The sequence below is a fragment of the Neolamprologus brichardi genome, chromosome 6 (assembly GCF_056152115.1).
Source record: "Neolamprologus brichardi isolate AB-2024 chromosome 6, ASM5615211v1, whole genome shotgun sequence".
In the NCBI taxonomy this organism is placed as follows: Eukaryota; Metazoa; Chordata; class Actinopteri; order Cichliformes; family Cichlidae; genus Neolamprologus; species Neolamprologus brichardi.
This window is the reverse complement of record NC_142109.1, coordinates 27,168,149-27,183,669: the sequence shown is the minus strand read 5'-3', so window position 1 is coordinate 27,183,669 and position 15,521 is coordinate 27,168,149. Positions and strand designations below refer to the sequence as shown.

General features: G+C 39.1%; 2 protein-coding genes across 5 annotated transcripts; one reads left to right on the top strand and one right to left on the bottom strand.

Annotated features, from left to right (window-relative positions):
• Positions 1-187: 187 nt before the first annotated feature.
• On the bottom strand, positions 188-13,019 carry mycbpap (mycbp associated protein). 4 transcript variants are annotated; one of them, XM_087841946.1, is made up of 18 exons: positions 12,922-13,019; positions 11,740-11,793; positions 11,485-11,623; positions 11,255-11,361; positions 10,983-11,160; positions 10,716-10,831; positions 10,425-10,575; positions 9,985-10,103; positions 7,586-7,680; positions 5,939-6,038; positions 5,253-5,445; positions 4,943-5,130; positions 4,670-4,816; positions 3,579-3,677; positions 3,284-3,423; positions 2,977-3,145; positions 748-924; positions 188-397 (listed from the first exon to the last, which is right to left on the bottom strand). In XM_087841946.1, exons 2-18 carry the CDS (start codon positions 11,761-11,763, stop codon positions 308-310), a joined length of 2,232 nt encoding a protein of 743 aa, XP_087698072.1. In that variant the 5' UTR covers positions 11,764-11,793; positions 12,922-13,019; the 3' UTR covers positions 188-307. The 4 variants fall into 4 exon arrangements, with proteins under 4 accessions (XP_087698072.1, XP_087698073.1, XP_006790818.2 ...); XM_087841947.1 differs by having other exon boundaries at positions 2,983-3,145; XM_006790755.3 differs by having other exon boundaries at positions 3,007-3,145.
• A 602-nt stretch (positions 13,020-13,621) lies between these two features.
• On the top strand, positions 13,622-15,121 carry rasd2b (RASD family member 2b). The gene is made up of 2 exons (XM_006790757.2): positions 13,622-14,330; positions 14,497-15,121. The coding sequence occupies exons 1-2, from the start codon at positions 13,703-13,705 to the stop codon at positions 15,039-15,041; spliced, it is 1,173 nt and encodes a 390-aa protein (XP_006790820.2). The 5' UTR covers positions 13,622-13,702; the 3' UTR covers positions 15,042-15,121.
• Positions 15,122-15,521: the final 400 nt, after the last annotated feature.

Here is a 15,521-nt window from a genome sequence, read left to right as displayed (position 1 = left end):
CAGGGACGCATAGCACACACAGCGGTCACGTGGGTGAGCGTAAAAAAAGAGGCGGGGACGGGGGCGCCTCGTTTGCATACTCAGTGGTACGGTTACCTTACTATCATCCACTGATGGGAGTTACAAAGAGTGAATGAGGCAGGTAAATACATACAATACATACATAAAATACTTCAAATTCACTGTGTCAGAGGAATAAAGTGTATTAATTCCACAACAAAATATAGCATACATCCTCTATAACAGGTTTTATTATATATGTTTGCAAATATTCTCCAGAATGCTGTGACTCCCCTCTCACTTCTTATTAATAATGTGTGTCTTTCACATCTTCCATATTAAGCTCATCCATCAGGTCACACAGGTTGTCCACTAGATCCTCCATCAGAGCATAAACCTGTCAGATAGGTAGAGACACATATTTGGTATGAGGAAGACCAAACAGATTAAAGCAATGGCATAAATTCTAACCTAACTACATTTCCTGGGTATGACTCAAGAGTGCTTAAAAATGCAGACTCACACAATTTCTAATCACACAACAGTTTAGTCTTTTCAGCAGACTCTACCTATCGAAATCCCCACTATTAAGAAACACAGGCAGTTTCTAATGCCGTCTAAAACTCCCAAAGTGTTCCAGATATATGATGAGGTCATCATGGTAATTTTCTCAAACTATGGAAACTCTTGTCAAGTACTGAATTTAAACATCAGTGTGGAGTATTTGAAGTCAATTAAATTACATGCCTTGCTGTGCAGAAGCCTCGTGTAAACAGGCATCATCTTCACTACATTTGTTTGTTTAGGAGGCGGTTGAAGGATGCTCTCTGACTCATTTTCTTGGTTTTCCAAGGTTCCCTTTATCTTTGTTGTTTTTCCCTGATGCCCTTTTCCTGTTTCCTTTTCTCTTTCCCCCTTCTTGTCCTGCGGAAAGATAGAGTTAAAATTAATAAGCGAAAGATATCAGTATTGCTTACAGAGAAATAATATTGTTAGCAAATAATTTAAGAATTTAAAAATTGTTTCTGTAATGTTTCTGGACATAAACTTACGAGGAATTTTCCTATCTAAGCATCATAATATATCTAGGCAGCTATCAAAATAATTCTTTACACGCAAGGCACAAGGCTTAAAACCAGCACTGCATGGGCGTGTTCTTCAAGGAAGCACTGTGTTAAAAGCAAATACAATTCTATCGTGAAAATCTCTGCATGGGTTTGGGGACATCAAACTATTGCCAGTGAATACTCTTCATCCCGTTTCTACATCCACAAACATACATGTGGCACACGATTAAAAAATACAATCCACTATATATTGGGATGTTCATGCAGGCTCCACTTATGCTGAACCGAAAATGCATATTTTATACAGGAGTCTTTGTCAGGGAAAGTGCTGCAAGGCAAAACCAGACAGTAGAAGAGTCTGGATGAAACAAGAAGCAACAATGGGAAAACACTTGACAAACACAGTGACTTATCTATTTTGTTTCTGAATGCTGCAGTAAAAACAGCCACGTCCTACTTTTATGAATTGTACATATATATTAAAAAGTGACATAATAAAAGACAGTACATTTTCATATATATATGTTTAAGTCAAATTGCTGAATTTCAGAATCTGACATGTTGTCTTTGAAGTACTTTTAACAGAGGATTTAAACGGCTCGAGAGTCACTGCATTCTGTTTTGCAGACCTGTGGAAATGAGGCCATGCAATGAGTTGAAACGGCTTGTCCAGTTCAGAACGACTGACAAGAACGATTTCATGTCATGTTGTACACTGGATGCCCTGTCCTTTTTGAGTTAATGTATAGCTGCCACAGATGGCTTGGACTCACACCCTGGGCACACAGTTGGTGAGCAGGTGCACATTTTCACACAGTGTTCTGTTACCATGGTACCCTGCGAGTAATACGCTGCACCTTACCTATGACTCAACCGTCATACAGAGCAGAAAATCACTCAGCAAAATATGTAGTCACACAGACAAAGCCGTGCTTCTAATCTAATACTTCATCACTCAAGCTCATAATTTGTGAATAGGACTGGTTATAATGAGGTAGGATGCATTGTGGATAGATGCAAAAACAACAACAACAACAAAAAAAAACTATCAAATGCATTAGAATTAGTACTGAATAAAATTTTTGCTGAATATATTAACCAATTTGCCAAAGCACGAATGGCCAGTACCATGTTTTGCTTATCCATTATAATAATCTCTCTAGGAAGCAAAACACTAAATAGAGCCATTTCACATTCTGTATTACTAGTTTTTTAGTGGTAAGACAGAATGTGGATGGAGACAAAATGAATGTACCATAAAGATGCTTCCAGCAGGCAACTATAGAAATGGTTAAAATGTTTTCCTTACTTAAAATAAAGCACTGTAAACCAAACACACATACTATGACACATATAAAAAGTATTTTTAGGAAATTACCCTATAGAACAGAAAACTGCAGGTGTCTGTATTACTGACAACAAGCAGTCAGTAGTAACAACAAAACAGGCATCTGTTGCATGACTGATGAATGAATGAAGAGCTGACAGCTTGTCTGAAGTGGTGAAGGTGACTCATGTGTGTATCAGCTCAAGTAATGTGTCATATCTTACAAAATGACACTTTATTCATGATCACAAACAAAAACCTTTGAATAAAGGTTCAGCCACACACACACACACACACACACACACACACACACACACACACACACACACACACACACACACACACACACACACACTCCTGCACAATACCTCTCACTTTTGCATTCTCCTGCTGAAATACAATTTTTTCTCACCTCTACTTTTTTGTTAGTTGTTGGCATCTTGTCTTTTTTTAAATTTGGATCTCGCTCCATTAGTTTCCTCAATAGCAGCTTCACTGACCTTTATATCACTCTTGATATAAAAGTTAGTGAAATCTATGCTTAATGGCACACTAGTATGCAAAACAAAAATAAATATATACATATACATGTCTGTGGTCCTGCCAAAGTACTTGTATTTCCCCAGCATCAGTGATTATAAGTTTATCCTCTTTATCAGTCCATGCTTCTTTCTCTGGAAGGCCCAGCAGGTTCTGCAGCCACATGGCCTCAGCAGTCATTCTGTCCAGCAGTTTTCTCCACAGCTGCCGCCTGCAGGGGGCACCACACACCAACATAAGCTGAAGGGTTGTTGCACAGAGGCAGAGTATAGAACATTGGTATGTGTACAACAGAGAAACACATTAAGAAACTACTCCTAGATTACTACTCAGAAGTTAATGAATTCACCCTAAGGTGCCAGCTGTTAGGGGATGATTCAGTCCAGAAGGTTCAGAAAGCTGCAAATACAGAGAGTTGAGTTGGGCCAGGCCTTCTTCTCTTGTGAGGGAGCCCTGGGATGACTCTTCATCAGGTAGAGACAACACAGTCTTAAATATGTGGTAAGAAAAACAAACACACTAATATGATGTCTTTTATCATCAACACCATATGAAATCTCACCTATATGTATTATAAAAAGACTAAATTTACTGCTTTTCATTGTAGTGTCAGGTTTCATGTCACTACTAGATAATGTGTATACCTGTCGGAGAGTATCAACAGAGTAGTCCCAGGTGCTTCCTTGATCCAGTTTTTGCCACAGTGCCTTCAGGCCCTCCACTGGCACATCCCGGTACTGCAACTAAAATCATAGAACGTGTTCACCAGTCTGAAGCAGTTTATGTGAGGTGTATGCGCCTGTGCACACAAAAGAAATTACTGCCACAAAACCTGAAGGTTATCACCATCAACAGTCACCCTTAAAAATGATGGATGTCATCATTTTTATTTATTCTTATGGCAAAGGAAAGAGATCAATATAAAACATGGCCATGTGAAAGGCCCTAAGAAGAACAATCACCATCTGGTAATAACTGACATGACTTAATGAGAAAAGTCTTCTAATATTTCAAATTAGAATAATCTTTAAAAGTAAACATTTTTATCCAAATGACTGCTTACAGCTTACTGTCTGTTATTAAACATAATGTCCCATGTCCATTGAGAATTATTTTAGGAGGCCATCATGCTCTATATTTACTGGAAAGTCTAATCAGCCTCCTAATTAGCCCAGTTAAAGCTTGGTTTCTATTGTAGTGCTCGGGGAAGACAAACCATATTGCATAGTACAGAGGCAACAGTGGATGGTTCTATATATTAGTGGTTATGATATATTATTAGTTAATGACCTGCCATAAATAATGCAATTACTTGGTGCTGAATGAATAGGGACAAAGACAGAATATAGGATGAGGAGGGGAAGTCATAACAAGCTAATCATACTGTTGCACACACAGTGAATTTTCAAATAGAAGAACACATTAGCGGGTCAGCTCACACTGAATCAGGTGGCGTGACTAAGATTGAGACTGAACAATACGAACAAAAACACTCTAAAAGAAAAATGTGTCATGCATTAGTGCTACATGAAACTGGGCCACCCTGCTGCACAATGAGCAATGTTTTTCCCACTATGTATCAAAAAAAGGAAAGAGTTAAAAATGTCAAAGTCATCTACTCTCTATGGCCTATGCTGAGGTCCTAATATTGATTTGAACTAAAAAAAATTATAATTAAAAAAAGTTTAACTGAGATACACTAAAAATATAGCTTCTTTCTGCGCATATGTTCCACCTTTGGGTTTCTGCTCAGAAACAGTTGCTCTGTAGTGATGTAGAGCTCTGCAGGTGAGCTTGGTCTTTCTGGACTGTGGACCTGGTAGAGCACCTCATAGACAATCGACCGGCAGATCTTTTCCTGAACTACCTTTTCCAGTTTTGTCTGTTTGTCCACAAACAAACACAGAAAAAAGAGGAAAGATTATTTGTGTTAAGAGAAATACCAGTGCTATCTCTTTATTTGTGTTTTTATCTCACTTTCGTGGACTCAGCTGAATAGTAAAACTACCTCTATGAAAAGCCTCTCATCTGCAGTTCTGTCTTGGTACAGAGATATTCCCCTTAAGACAACTTGCATGGAGGCTCCTTGCAGCAGCACAGGATGTGTGCTGAGCTGCCAAATTTCTGTTTTGATGACTGGCTTCTCTGACTTAAATAGAAACTCCACTCGCTGGGTCTCACCTGGAAGAATGACACCTACAGGGAACAGAAAGCAACAGAGAAAACAGAAAGCTCGGTTGAGTGATGGTTCAATAGACAAGCGGTGTATGACGTACAAATGTTGGCGGCAGGTGTTCGGATCATGTTTGTGTGGTTACCAGAGGAGGCATTAAAGTAGAAGTGCACTTTCTGTGTTTGCAAACCCAGATTAGGAAAATTGTATGGCTTGGGAAGCTGCTGCCAGCTGTAGAAGATGACAGTGCTGCCCTCATTATGTAGGTCCAGGTGGGATGTGACTATTTCTCCAGTCAGGGCTTCAAAGAATATTGTAGCACTAATTCCTACTTCTCCCTGATAAGTGAGCATTGGAGAAAGAAAAGCAATTAAGTGTTAAATGTCAAAGGTATCAAACAGAATATGTCATTACATTGCGTGTTTTTATATACCTGTGCATGTGTTATTTGTGTGCTGAAGATACAATCAGATTTGTGCCAAAGTCGCCTGCAGCCCATGCATTATCATACAAACTGCATTATTAATTAAACATGGTTTTTAAAAGTCAAAACTCATGTAACAACCCATATAAAAAAGTGGTTATTAAGGGACAATTGTCAACAAAACTGCTGTTTTTCTCATTAAAGTCTAACTGTATAGGGAGGACTACAAGACCCTTAATGCAAGTACTCTACATAAACTGTTTCCATCCTATCAGTATTTGGAGAAGCAAGAAAAGTGGCTTATTCTGTTGAATTTATCAATATAATATACAGACTTTTCAGAAAAAACTGAATAGGCACCTGTTCCTCTCTCTCGCTCTCTCTAAGGTAAGGAATTTATTCTGTACCTGCTTTGAGAGAGAGTTTCCAGTCCAGGTAGCAACCTGACCACAGAATCTCAAGGTAGGCACATCTAAGTGAACATCTTCATGCTGTGCCAGTGGATCACTGTATAAGACAATCACAAAGCAGAATAACTAAGACTACATTTAATGTAAGTCAGTTATTGCTAAAAAATATTTTGTTTGAGGACAGCTTAATTCCAGACCAGCATTATGTGCATATACACTTGATATTCAGTCCCACCATTAGCCATTAAAAGGTGAAGATATTTCCTCCTTACATTGTTTGGCTATACTGTAAAATTATTTTTAGACAGAGCAAAAAAGAATTACACTTTGACAAAATAGGAAGTGTAGCAGATGTTATAAACACTGTAATTTTGTAAAAGACGCTGGCAGAGATTAAAAAAAGAAAAGAATGGTTGGATCAGAAGCGAGACGCAAAAAAAGCTCTTCTGTTCACATAATGAAAGGAGGTATGGGGGAGCTATTTAATGCAGCAATAATTACATAATTAGAAAATACTGATCAATCATAAAGGCCTCATAAAATGTAGTACACTAAATTATTTAGAGGGCAGTTTTTTTTTAATTATACAATTTACTTCTTAATATTTGTGAACTCGTAAATATAAAATAGAGATGATACAAAATACAACCTTTGTGAAACACTGTTTTATGTTCAGTTCTGTCTTGCCTTAATAGTCACCTCACTTCACATTATGAAGACTGACTAAAAACTGTGTGGATACATAGTCTGATGTATGTATTAGCTATGCATACTCTCACAACAGATTCTTATTTCATAAACACTTTACTTCATTTTTGTGCATATCTGTGCACGATATGTCACCTGGTCCTAGGTTCTAGTGAGTGGAGAGCTGTGTATTTACAGCCAAGGATCTAAACAACATGACCTTTTCTTTTTTGTCCAGCTAGCAAACAGGAAATTGCATCACAACCAAAAACTGAAAACAATATACAACATAATTACATATTACTGACAACTGTTCGGTGTAAATGTAGTCTGGCTGACACCAACTGAGTTGGGTTTCTTAATAACTTCAAATAATGTGATGCACCTTCACCGACACAGCCCTGACCTTCAGTGGGCAGCTTATGAAAGGATATACTCTCAGTCCTTGAGTCGTTCCCCGTGTAAACTATAGGGGCCATTCCCTAAGAAGCCACACTCATACTCTTCTTCTCAATCATGAAATGTAGCTTTGCAGCAAAACAAATCTGACAACATACAGTATTGAAAAGCCAATTACACAATGTGTGTTTTTAATACATGTTATGTAACTTCAACACACTCTGGACAAATGAGTCATGTTACAATACTGTATAATTGCTTTTCTGCAACACTGTGACAATAACAATACCCAGGCTGATATCAACTATCCAAGAACCAACCATGGTTCTAATGAAGGTTCTAATAATGAAGTGGTTCCATTATTTACATCAAGGCTTAACACTTCATTTAACAGTGACTCAATTACATTTTAGACACAATGAACTCTTAGTGCTCTGCACATAGGGATAGCATTTTGCCTAATTTTGATATTAACAGTAGAAAAATCTGGCATGGTATGGAAAACGTATGGAAAACATTTAATTAATCATCAAGCAGCAAAAAGCAGTTATTTCTTACAGGTTCTGCTTGCTCTCCATCTCTTCTTCTTCGTTCTCTAATGAAGGACTGTAGGATGGTTTGCCAGAGCCAATCACTACCAGTTCACTGATGTCCTGTAATAGACAGATAGACAACAGAGTGGTACTTTGGAAGGTAGGGGTTAATTATGTACGATAACTAACGTTCTGGTTCTTGTTACTGACACCCTAAGTTCGTTTCACTCCAACAGATATGGCCAATTATGTCCTGTCAGGCAGAAAGGTGACAGTCAGGTGGTGACAAACCCTTCAGCTTTAGAATATCAGGTTTTGTGGAGCACAATGTCCGTTGTCATTGACCATACTGAAGGATATATAATTATTTTGCTATTGGTCTGCTACTTTCTGACCCACACAGAAAGGGCAGAGGACAAACAAAAATTGCTAATGTATTGTTTTCATCCTGGTTAATTTTTTTCCATAGGCTTGGCGTTTCTTTCACTCTCTTACCCACATCTCGATTTTTTTTTCATGCTTTCAGAACAAGCAGTTTCTGTTTGCCACAAGGTACTCCAGACCCTAAATCACCTGAGCATCACATTAGCCACCAGCCTGACAGAACACAGTGCAACCATTTTCTCTAATTTTATCGTTGCACAATTGGTGTGCGTGCGAAAGATGGGGGAGGACAATAAAACATAGGGGGAATGTACCAGCTGAGACCACCAATAAATAAATAAATAATTAAAAAGATGTCATTTGAATAAACCTTCCAATATTCAGCACCTGCTACTTTAAGCTAATAAGATTAAATGGGAACTGGCTGTGAAGAGAAGCACATTTTTATTTAGGTGTTTACCCCAGAACCTCCAGCCTGCACTGATGAAGTAATTATAATGCAGAGAGAGAGGTAAGGCATGTTCAGTCCCTTTTCTTGGGTTCTGTTAGTTCACAGGTCTCAATAGTTCTACCCTATGACAGGACACGCTTCAGATTTCATAATCGTACCTTTTCTGTGTTTGCATATATGTCAACAACTGTTAGGGTTTATGGAAGGGCCACCCAGCTTAATTAATCTTATTACACGAGTGCACTGAATATGTACTTATATAAAATGTTTCACTGTATATTTGCAATACGAGAACAGTTTTTGCGTGTAGGTGTGCTTATGCCCTCGAAGCTGCAGGCTTATGTGGATTTGAGTGGATGTATGAGTACATGTGCTTGTCAGCCTCGTTCACATACTGCAGTTTGTTCCTTGTTCAGAAAACAAGGACAGTGTGCCCAATGCTGGATGATCACAAGCTGTTTGTGAAGATAGAGACTGATTATGATGAGCTAGCAGCACCTGTAGCTTGAGACAGAGTGTCCTGAGGGAGTGAGCAGCTTTTCTGAGGATAGAGTTGTCCAATAATGAAGCTTTCTTACAAAAAAACAAAAAACTAAATGCAATGATAAACTGTACTATGCATATCAAATTAGTTTCCTACACAGCGCATAGTGATATTACTGTCCAAGTCCAACTTTTCAGCTTTTTCTTGCACAGTGTTTACTGTGACTTGGATTGTGGTTTAGATTTTAGATATAATCAGAGGTTTTCAGGAGTGGGTTCTACAACATCGGTATTGGTGCACAATATTATACTGGAAAATATGTTGGAGGCAACTAAGGGTGCTGCACAAGATCCTATATACTACATATACTATACACTATGCTACTATCATAAAGGAGCTGTTTGATTTAATAAAGAAAGCTATAAGATGATGACAGAGTGATTTGTCATAAAACATTTTAATGTGGAAATGTGGTATATCTAATTAAGACTACTGGAATTTTGAGGAAATATTTATAGAGAAAAGAGTTCAACAACCAGGCGGGTTGTGTTTGTAGAGTAACTAGTCCTAAATCCACCTAAAGTGAATGAGATAGTTGCTGCCTTCAGGAGAACCAGGAAAATGACTTCTCCCCACACTATGTAAATGGTGAGGGGGTAGAAAGGTTCAGTGACATCAAATGCCTGGGTCACAACATCACAAAGGATTTGGTGGGGACCATTAACACCTCCCTTCTAGCAAAGAAAGCTCAGCATAGGCTTTTCTTATCGAGAAAGCTTAAAAAGCTGAACTCCCACCTCATATATTAGTGAATTTCTACAGGTACACAAAAGAGAGCACTCTGCACTACTGTGTCGCAGTGTGGTACAGCAGCTGCACTGCAGAGACAGCACTGCTGCACTGTTAGCAACATTATCAAAGACTCAGTGCACCCTGGACACAGATTGTCCTCCTCCCATCAGGTAAAAGATACAGGATCATCAGAACATACACTAAATGAGCGAGGAACAGCTTTTCCCCCATAGCTGGGGAAGTCCTCTTCCACCCTATCCTATGGAGTGTTTTGTCTTATTGGTTAAAAGATTTAATTGATATTTTTCATTACTGGTTTGTTTATGTCCATGTCCTGTAAAACCTCCTTAATTAGCTGGCGCTGATGCTGCAGGTACGTGCTCTGGCTCCAAGTTCGTGAAGCTGGCCGTAGAGTCTCAGCACAAATGATTCCTGGAACAAAAAAATGAATTTCAGTTTTACAGACTGAATTTGCTCATGTGTAGGAGTTTCCTGCTCTCCCAACTGAACGATCATTCTGCATTTACATGCTTGTTTTGTTTGTTTGTATGCAACCACTTAACAAACATTTTATGATGTGAGGGCTTTCTTTCTCTTATCCCAATCGTAATTATTACAAGAAAACTGTCCTTTCATAAATCCTTTTTTGACTTGGGAAAATGCAATTTCATGCGAATAAACAATGAGAAAAACTGCATCAAAACAGGGGCTTAGGGGTAAAAATTGGAATATAGCATAGGTGTCTGTGATTACCTGATTCCTGGCATATCCTCTGTGGTTGTCCCATCTGTGTGATAGGTTTTTGTCTGCCCCACTCGGTCTGAGTCAGAGTGGCTGTAATACCGCTCATTTCATCTCCATAACGCTGTGGGAGACTCCAAAACTCACTGCCCACACGATAACCCTAGAGAAGTTAAAGAACAGCTTTAGAGATTTTAGTCACTGGAGAACTACCAAAAAAAACAAAACAAAAAAAAACAAACCCAACAATCTGATGGATGACTAAAGACAGAGTAGACCGGCAAAAGCAAATATGTGTCATACATATCCTGAGTGGATGAGTGGCATGACTCGGTTTAGAAATTCCCTCTGCTCCTGAGTTTCTCTATAATGGTTGGCTTGATTCATCAGGAGTTTTTCGACTGGCCTATGGAGCAAATCTTGACACCATTGAAAGAGAGACAAGACATTAATGCAGACTTAGGAAATTTGCATTTGCTTCTAATGAGAGATTTGTGGGTAAAGGCTCTAATAATGATGCACAGTTTATCTCTTTTCGGTGCAGGCTGTTGTAGTCTCTAATCAGCTCACCTGATAAGACGTCCTGCTGTTGTCTCCGATGTCTCACATGTTTGTCCCAATTCTGTAAGGCATTACCCTGGATGTTTCTTTGGCTTGAAAGAGTTTCTGTTTCTACAGCATCCGAGGGACTCCTTTCTTTGGCCTCACATAGAGGATTTCCTAGGGAATTTGGTATTCGCTTCACCAACTGGTTGGCAATGGGAAAGGTTAGTAACACAGTGAAGTCAAAGAATTACAGTTGTATTTGTTCATCTACAGAAACTGGAACATTTAAAAAATACCTCTGTCTCCCCTTTAGCCTCTAGATAACTTCTGTAATCCTCTAAGCTACCCAGGATGGTGTGTGGAAGAATCATCCCATGCTCATCAAACCGAACCCCCATTGATCCTGAGTGGAAAGGACAGGGACAAAAAAAGAAAAGTTGCATATCACAAACAGGATATATTTAGTTTCATCTAATATCCAACATAATAATCTATTTGTCCATGAGAGCAAAAGAAAACAACTGACCTCTGAAGTCGAGAAGCTGGCAGTCAGAATCCAAATTCTCTTGCTTCCTAGCTCTCACTTCATCATCTGCTGATGTTTTACTTACATGTGCCATAAGCTCTTGTTTCTGATGGCTCTTTGGTATCTTCAGCATACAAAGCTGTAGTCATAATATACCAAGTTAAACATTTAAGTGGCATCAAGGAGAATTTAGATTAAAACAAAAGTTTCGCTAATGAGCTGTTAATACCGTCTATATTGATGAAGTAAATTTACTTTATTGAGCTTCTGTGGATACATGGTAAGAGCCCCGTTGCAGCTTCTTGGTCCCTGAGAAGAGGAAATTAAAAACGAGTTGTTATGACACTGTGTTTTCTGGCTAATTTAACAGGCAAATTAAAATGTGCCATGTTTTATTGTGATTCCACAATTGAAGGCTTTAAAATGTAAAAACAGATTGTATTTCACTGTACATAAAGTCCAATGCTCACATGTACACATGCTGATACAAAGAGTGCCTTGGAACACTGACATGGTTATGCAACACTGCTAATTTGTCCTTATCCAACAGTTCCTTATTATAGTTTCCATGGCCACAACAATAATTAGTTTCTGGCTTTTGTAAGTGTTTTCTTCCTTTTTTTCAATTCTTCTGATCACAGGTTCAATACAGTTTTCAAATGGCTTTTGATGAGAACCAAAAGATGGCCTTGTCCTTTGAGGAAAGAATCTGCTGCAGTGCTTTTACACATGTTTGGAAACCAAAAGTTACTGATGCTGACACATATTCTGACTGAGATTTTGTGTTTTTATCTCTCTAATTTAAAGCTTTACATGACTTTATATTGCTCCTTTGTATTTCAAATGCATATCTTGAGCTCTCAATAGTCTAGATCCGATTAAAATCAAGTACACAAATATAAGACATAATAAAGAAATACTATGGTTTATGTTTATCCTGGCTGAAATCTCACTGGTAAATCACAACCTTACCAACAAAAGGGGAAAAAACAGGTCGAAAAAAGTTAACAGACCGAAGTTGAGAATTATTTATGTGTACTTAATTGTAATCCTAGTTTAGTTTGGATCTGCTCTCTATGTGTCGAAGCTAGGTTTTTTTGATTTTACAGAACTGCACAGGAATGCAGGAGAGACATGTGCGAGAAGAACAGTAAACTATTTCCTTGACTTTGTTTATCTGTATTATTTTTACAAAAGTAAAAAGTCTACGTATTTCCTCCGCCACAGTACAGAAAGGTACATGTAGCTACATACATATGATAAACTATCCACAATCACCAGTGAAAGCACTGACAGGTGGAGAAGTCAAACAGCGACACAAATTTAGCTTGACATAATAGAAAAGAGGAAGAAGCAGACAGAGGTGAATACTGATACAGAGGGGTTGTAGGTCACCCGAATAACTTCAAGTTCTTAACTCTTTCTTCGGTAACTTACCGCAGCGCATTTTCCCTTTTATACAGTAGCGCTAGAGAGGCAATGCAGCATTAGCAAAGCTAAAGCTCCAGTTTGGTGTACAGTAACCATGGCAACAGACGCCCTAACTTACGTTGCGCAACGCGTCGCTACACAGACACGAGAAAGCAAACTATTAGAGTTATATTTAATATTAGTGGAGGGAATAAAAGTTTTTTTCCCTTTATCTTGCTATATTATTTACTGATCTATTCAGATTTTTTTTTAATGTTTAACCTACGTATTGTTTTTAATTTCCTCTACACCTTTTATTGTATCCCCATTCCTTATTTTATTTAACTATATTTTGTGTTTTGATTAATTAAAATATTAATTGATTTAATTAAAAATGTAATTAATTAAAATCAAATCACTGCACTGCTCTATTAGCAGCAAACAACACAAATTAGCTGCTAATTAACTCTTCTTTTCTTTTCTTTTCTTTTCGTTTCTTTCTCTTTGGTAGTCTCCCATATCATGTAGAAAAGACTAATGCATTAAGTAGGTCGAGTTTTCTCTGCTTGGTTGCACATCCTATTTCATCTTCTTCTTTCTAAACAAGGAGTTCTCTTGGAGAACACAACGAGCGTTCCTGTCAATCAGCATGACGTCATCAAACCACGGGGCTGTGATATCTATATAAAGACAAGTGACATCAGCCGCCCAACCAAACACACGCTTGAGCAGCTCCATAAAACGGCAGATCGTTGATTCTATCTAGCTGCAACAGCGCGGAGTCAGCGTCCGGAACCATCCTAAAAAGATGGAAATGGGTAGCATCTCTACCGCCACATCACCCACCCCCGTCACAGTTTCCCACCAGATCAAACGCTCTACAAGAGAAAACCCTCAGTTTCGTGGTAATATGGAAGGGCAGTGCGCTGGTTCATCAAAAGTTTTACTGGCTTACAAAAACGCATCGCAGCACTTGAATTCGTCTGGAATCAAAGCGGGCTTGGGCATACTTAAAGTCGCTACCTCCCAATGGAAACAGGAAAAAAAGACGCTTTCAGGAGCAGCAGTAAGGCAAATGTCCGCTGCCAACAACAGCCACCCTTGCAAGAGATCCCCACTTGATCAGCTGGCAGCTCTGGTTCTCCATGGTCAAACCCGGCATCGCCAGATTAGTCAGGGGCACCCACAAGATCCTCTTTACTTAACCAAGCCACAGAACTCTAAGCGCATCGTAGTTCTTGGTGCTCCACGGGTCGGAAAGACCTCAATCCTAAGAAGATACATGATAGACGGATTTGTGGAGGAGTACAAGCCCACCTCCGAGGATTTCCTAAGGAAACTGTTTCGCATCCGCGGGGAGAGCTACCAAATTGACATCCTGGATGCATCCCGGGAACGGGACTTCCCAGCCAAGCGGCGACTGTCTATCCTCACTGGTACGTATTTTCTCGGTTATAATCTCTGTTCTGCTAAAAATAAACAATTAAAAAATGTCTGTATGTGTTTGTTGAATAAGAATAAAGATTTTGGATGTGAAACTGTATGCGCAATGTGTAAAACTCTGTCTTAAAAAAAAACTTGTGTTTTGTTTTTCTTCTATAGGGGACATTTTTCTTCTAGTATTCAGTTTAGATGATCGGAGCTCTTTCGAAGAGGTGTGCGCACTGCGAAAGGAAATTCTGGCTGCTAAATCCAAGCTCATCAGATCCACTGTGCCAGAGCATTGCGCACAGCCACAGGTTCCTCTGGTGGTCTGCGCCAACAAGGTGGATCTCCAGGAATCCGAGAGAGAAATAACTAAGGCAGAGATTCTCCAAGCCCTCGGGGATGACTGCGCCTATTTTGAAACGTCTGCAAAGGAGAGCACTAATCTCGAACAAGTATTCGAGACTTTGGCAAAGCGAGGTGGGCTTCCGACCGAAACTGGCCCGTCGCAACACCGCAAAGTCTCTCTCCGCTCATATCAGGCAATGCGGAGCGGCCGTGTAGCGGGGAGGGGGAAGCAGGTCTCTGATAGAGATGTTCCCTGCGGCACACTGTACCCACTGGCCCGGCGACCGAGTTTTACCACTGACCTTCGTCAGGTTATTGGACCACATACGACAAGGAAGCCCGGCAAAGGACTGGAGAAATGTTATATTCAGTGAGAGACACACAAACTATGAGAAGAAACACAGAGCGAATAACACAGTTCATAAAGCACCAATATTTATTTAAAAATAATAATAATGCCTTATTGTGGGTTTACATGTACTTGAAATGTTTTTGAAATAAAATATTTTTAATATTATAGTGTGTTCTTTTTTTCTTTCTGAGTATGGACAAAGTAGGAGGAGGCTGAGTCAGTACCTTGACTATTTGATTATTGTATGACTGTTTCATAATCTATGTTCAGAAATCTATTAGATGGCAACTCTTTTTCCTCACCCACGCTTGTTTTTGCTTCCTGTGAGTCTCTCTGTGTGTAATACTGGATTCGTGATTGCCAGCAGTCCACAATCTGAATCCCACACATCCCAAACAACCAGCTTAAAGGTTTCCAGTTGGCATACACTTTCCTCATCCTACATCATACCCTATAAATTATTCCTAATATAAGCCTACCACTCAAGGGCTTCTATGAACTC

Coding starts and splice junctions, on each gene's coding strand:
- mycbpap (XM_087841946.1), bottom strand. CDS start 11,763: ATGTATCCACAGAAGCTCAATAAA. Junction 7,681..9,984: donor ACATGGACATAAACAAACCA/GTAATGAAAAAT, acceptor TGTCTATTACAG/GACATCAGTGAACTGGTAGT. Junction 3,424..3,578: donor CTGTTGATACTCTCCGACAG/GTATACACATTA, acceptor CACATATTTAAG/ACTGTGTTGTCTCTACCTGA.
- rasd2b (XM_006790757.2), top strand. CDS start 13,703: ATGGAAATGGGTAGCATCTCTACCGCCACATCACCCACCCCCGTCACA. Junction 14,331..14,496: donor GCGACTGTCTATCCTCACTG/GTACGTATTTTC, acceptor TTTCTTCTATAG/GGGACATTTTTCTTCTAGTA.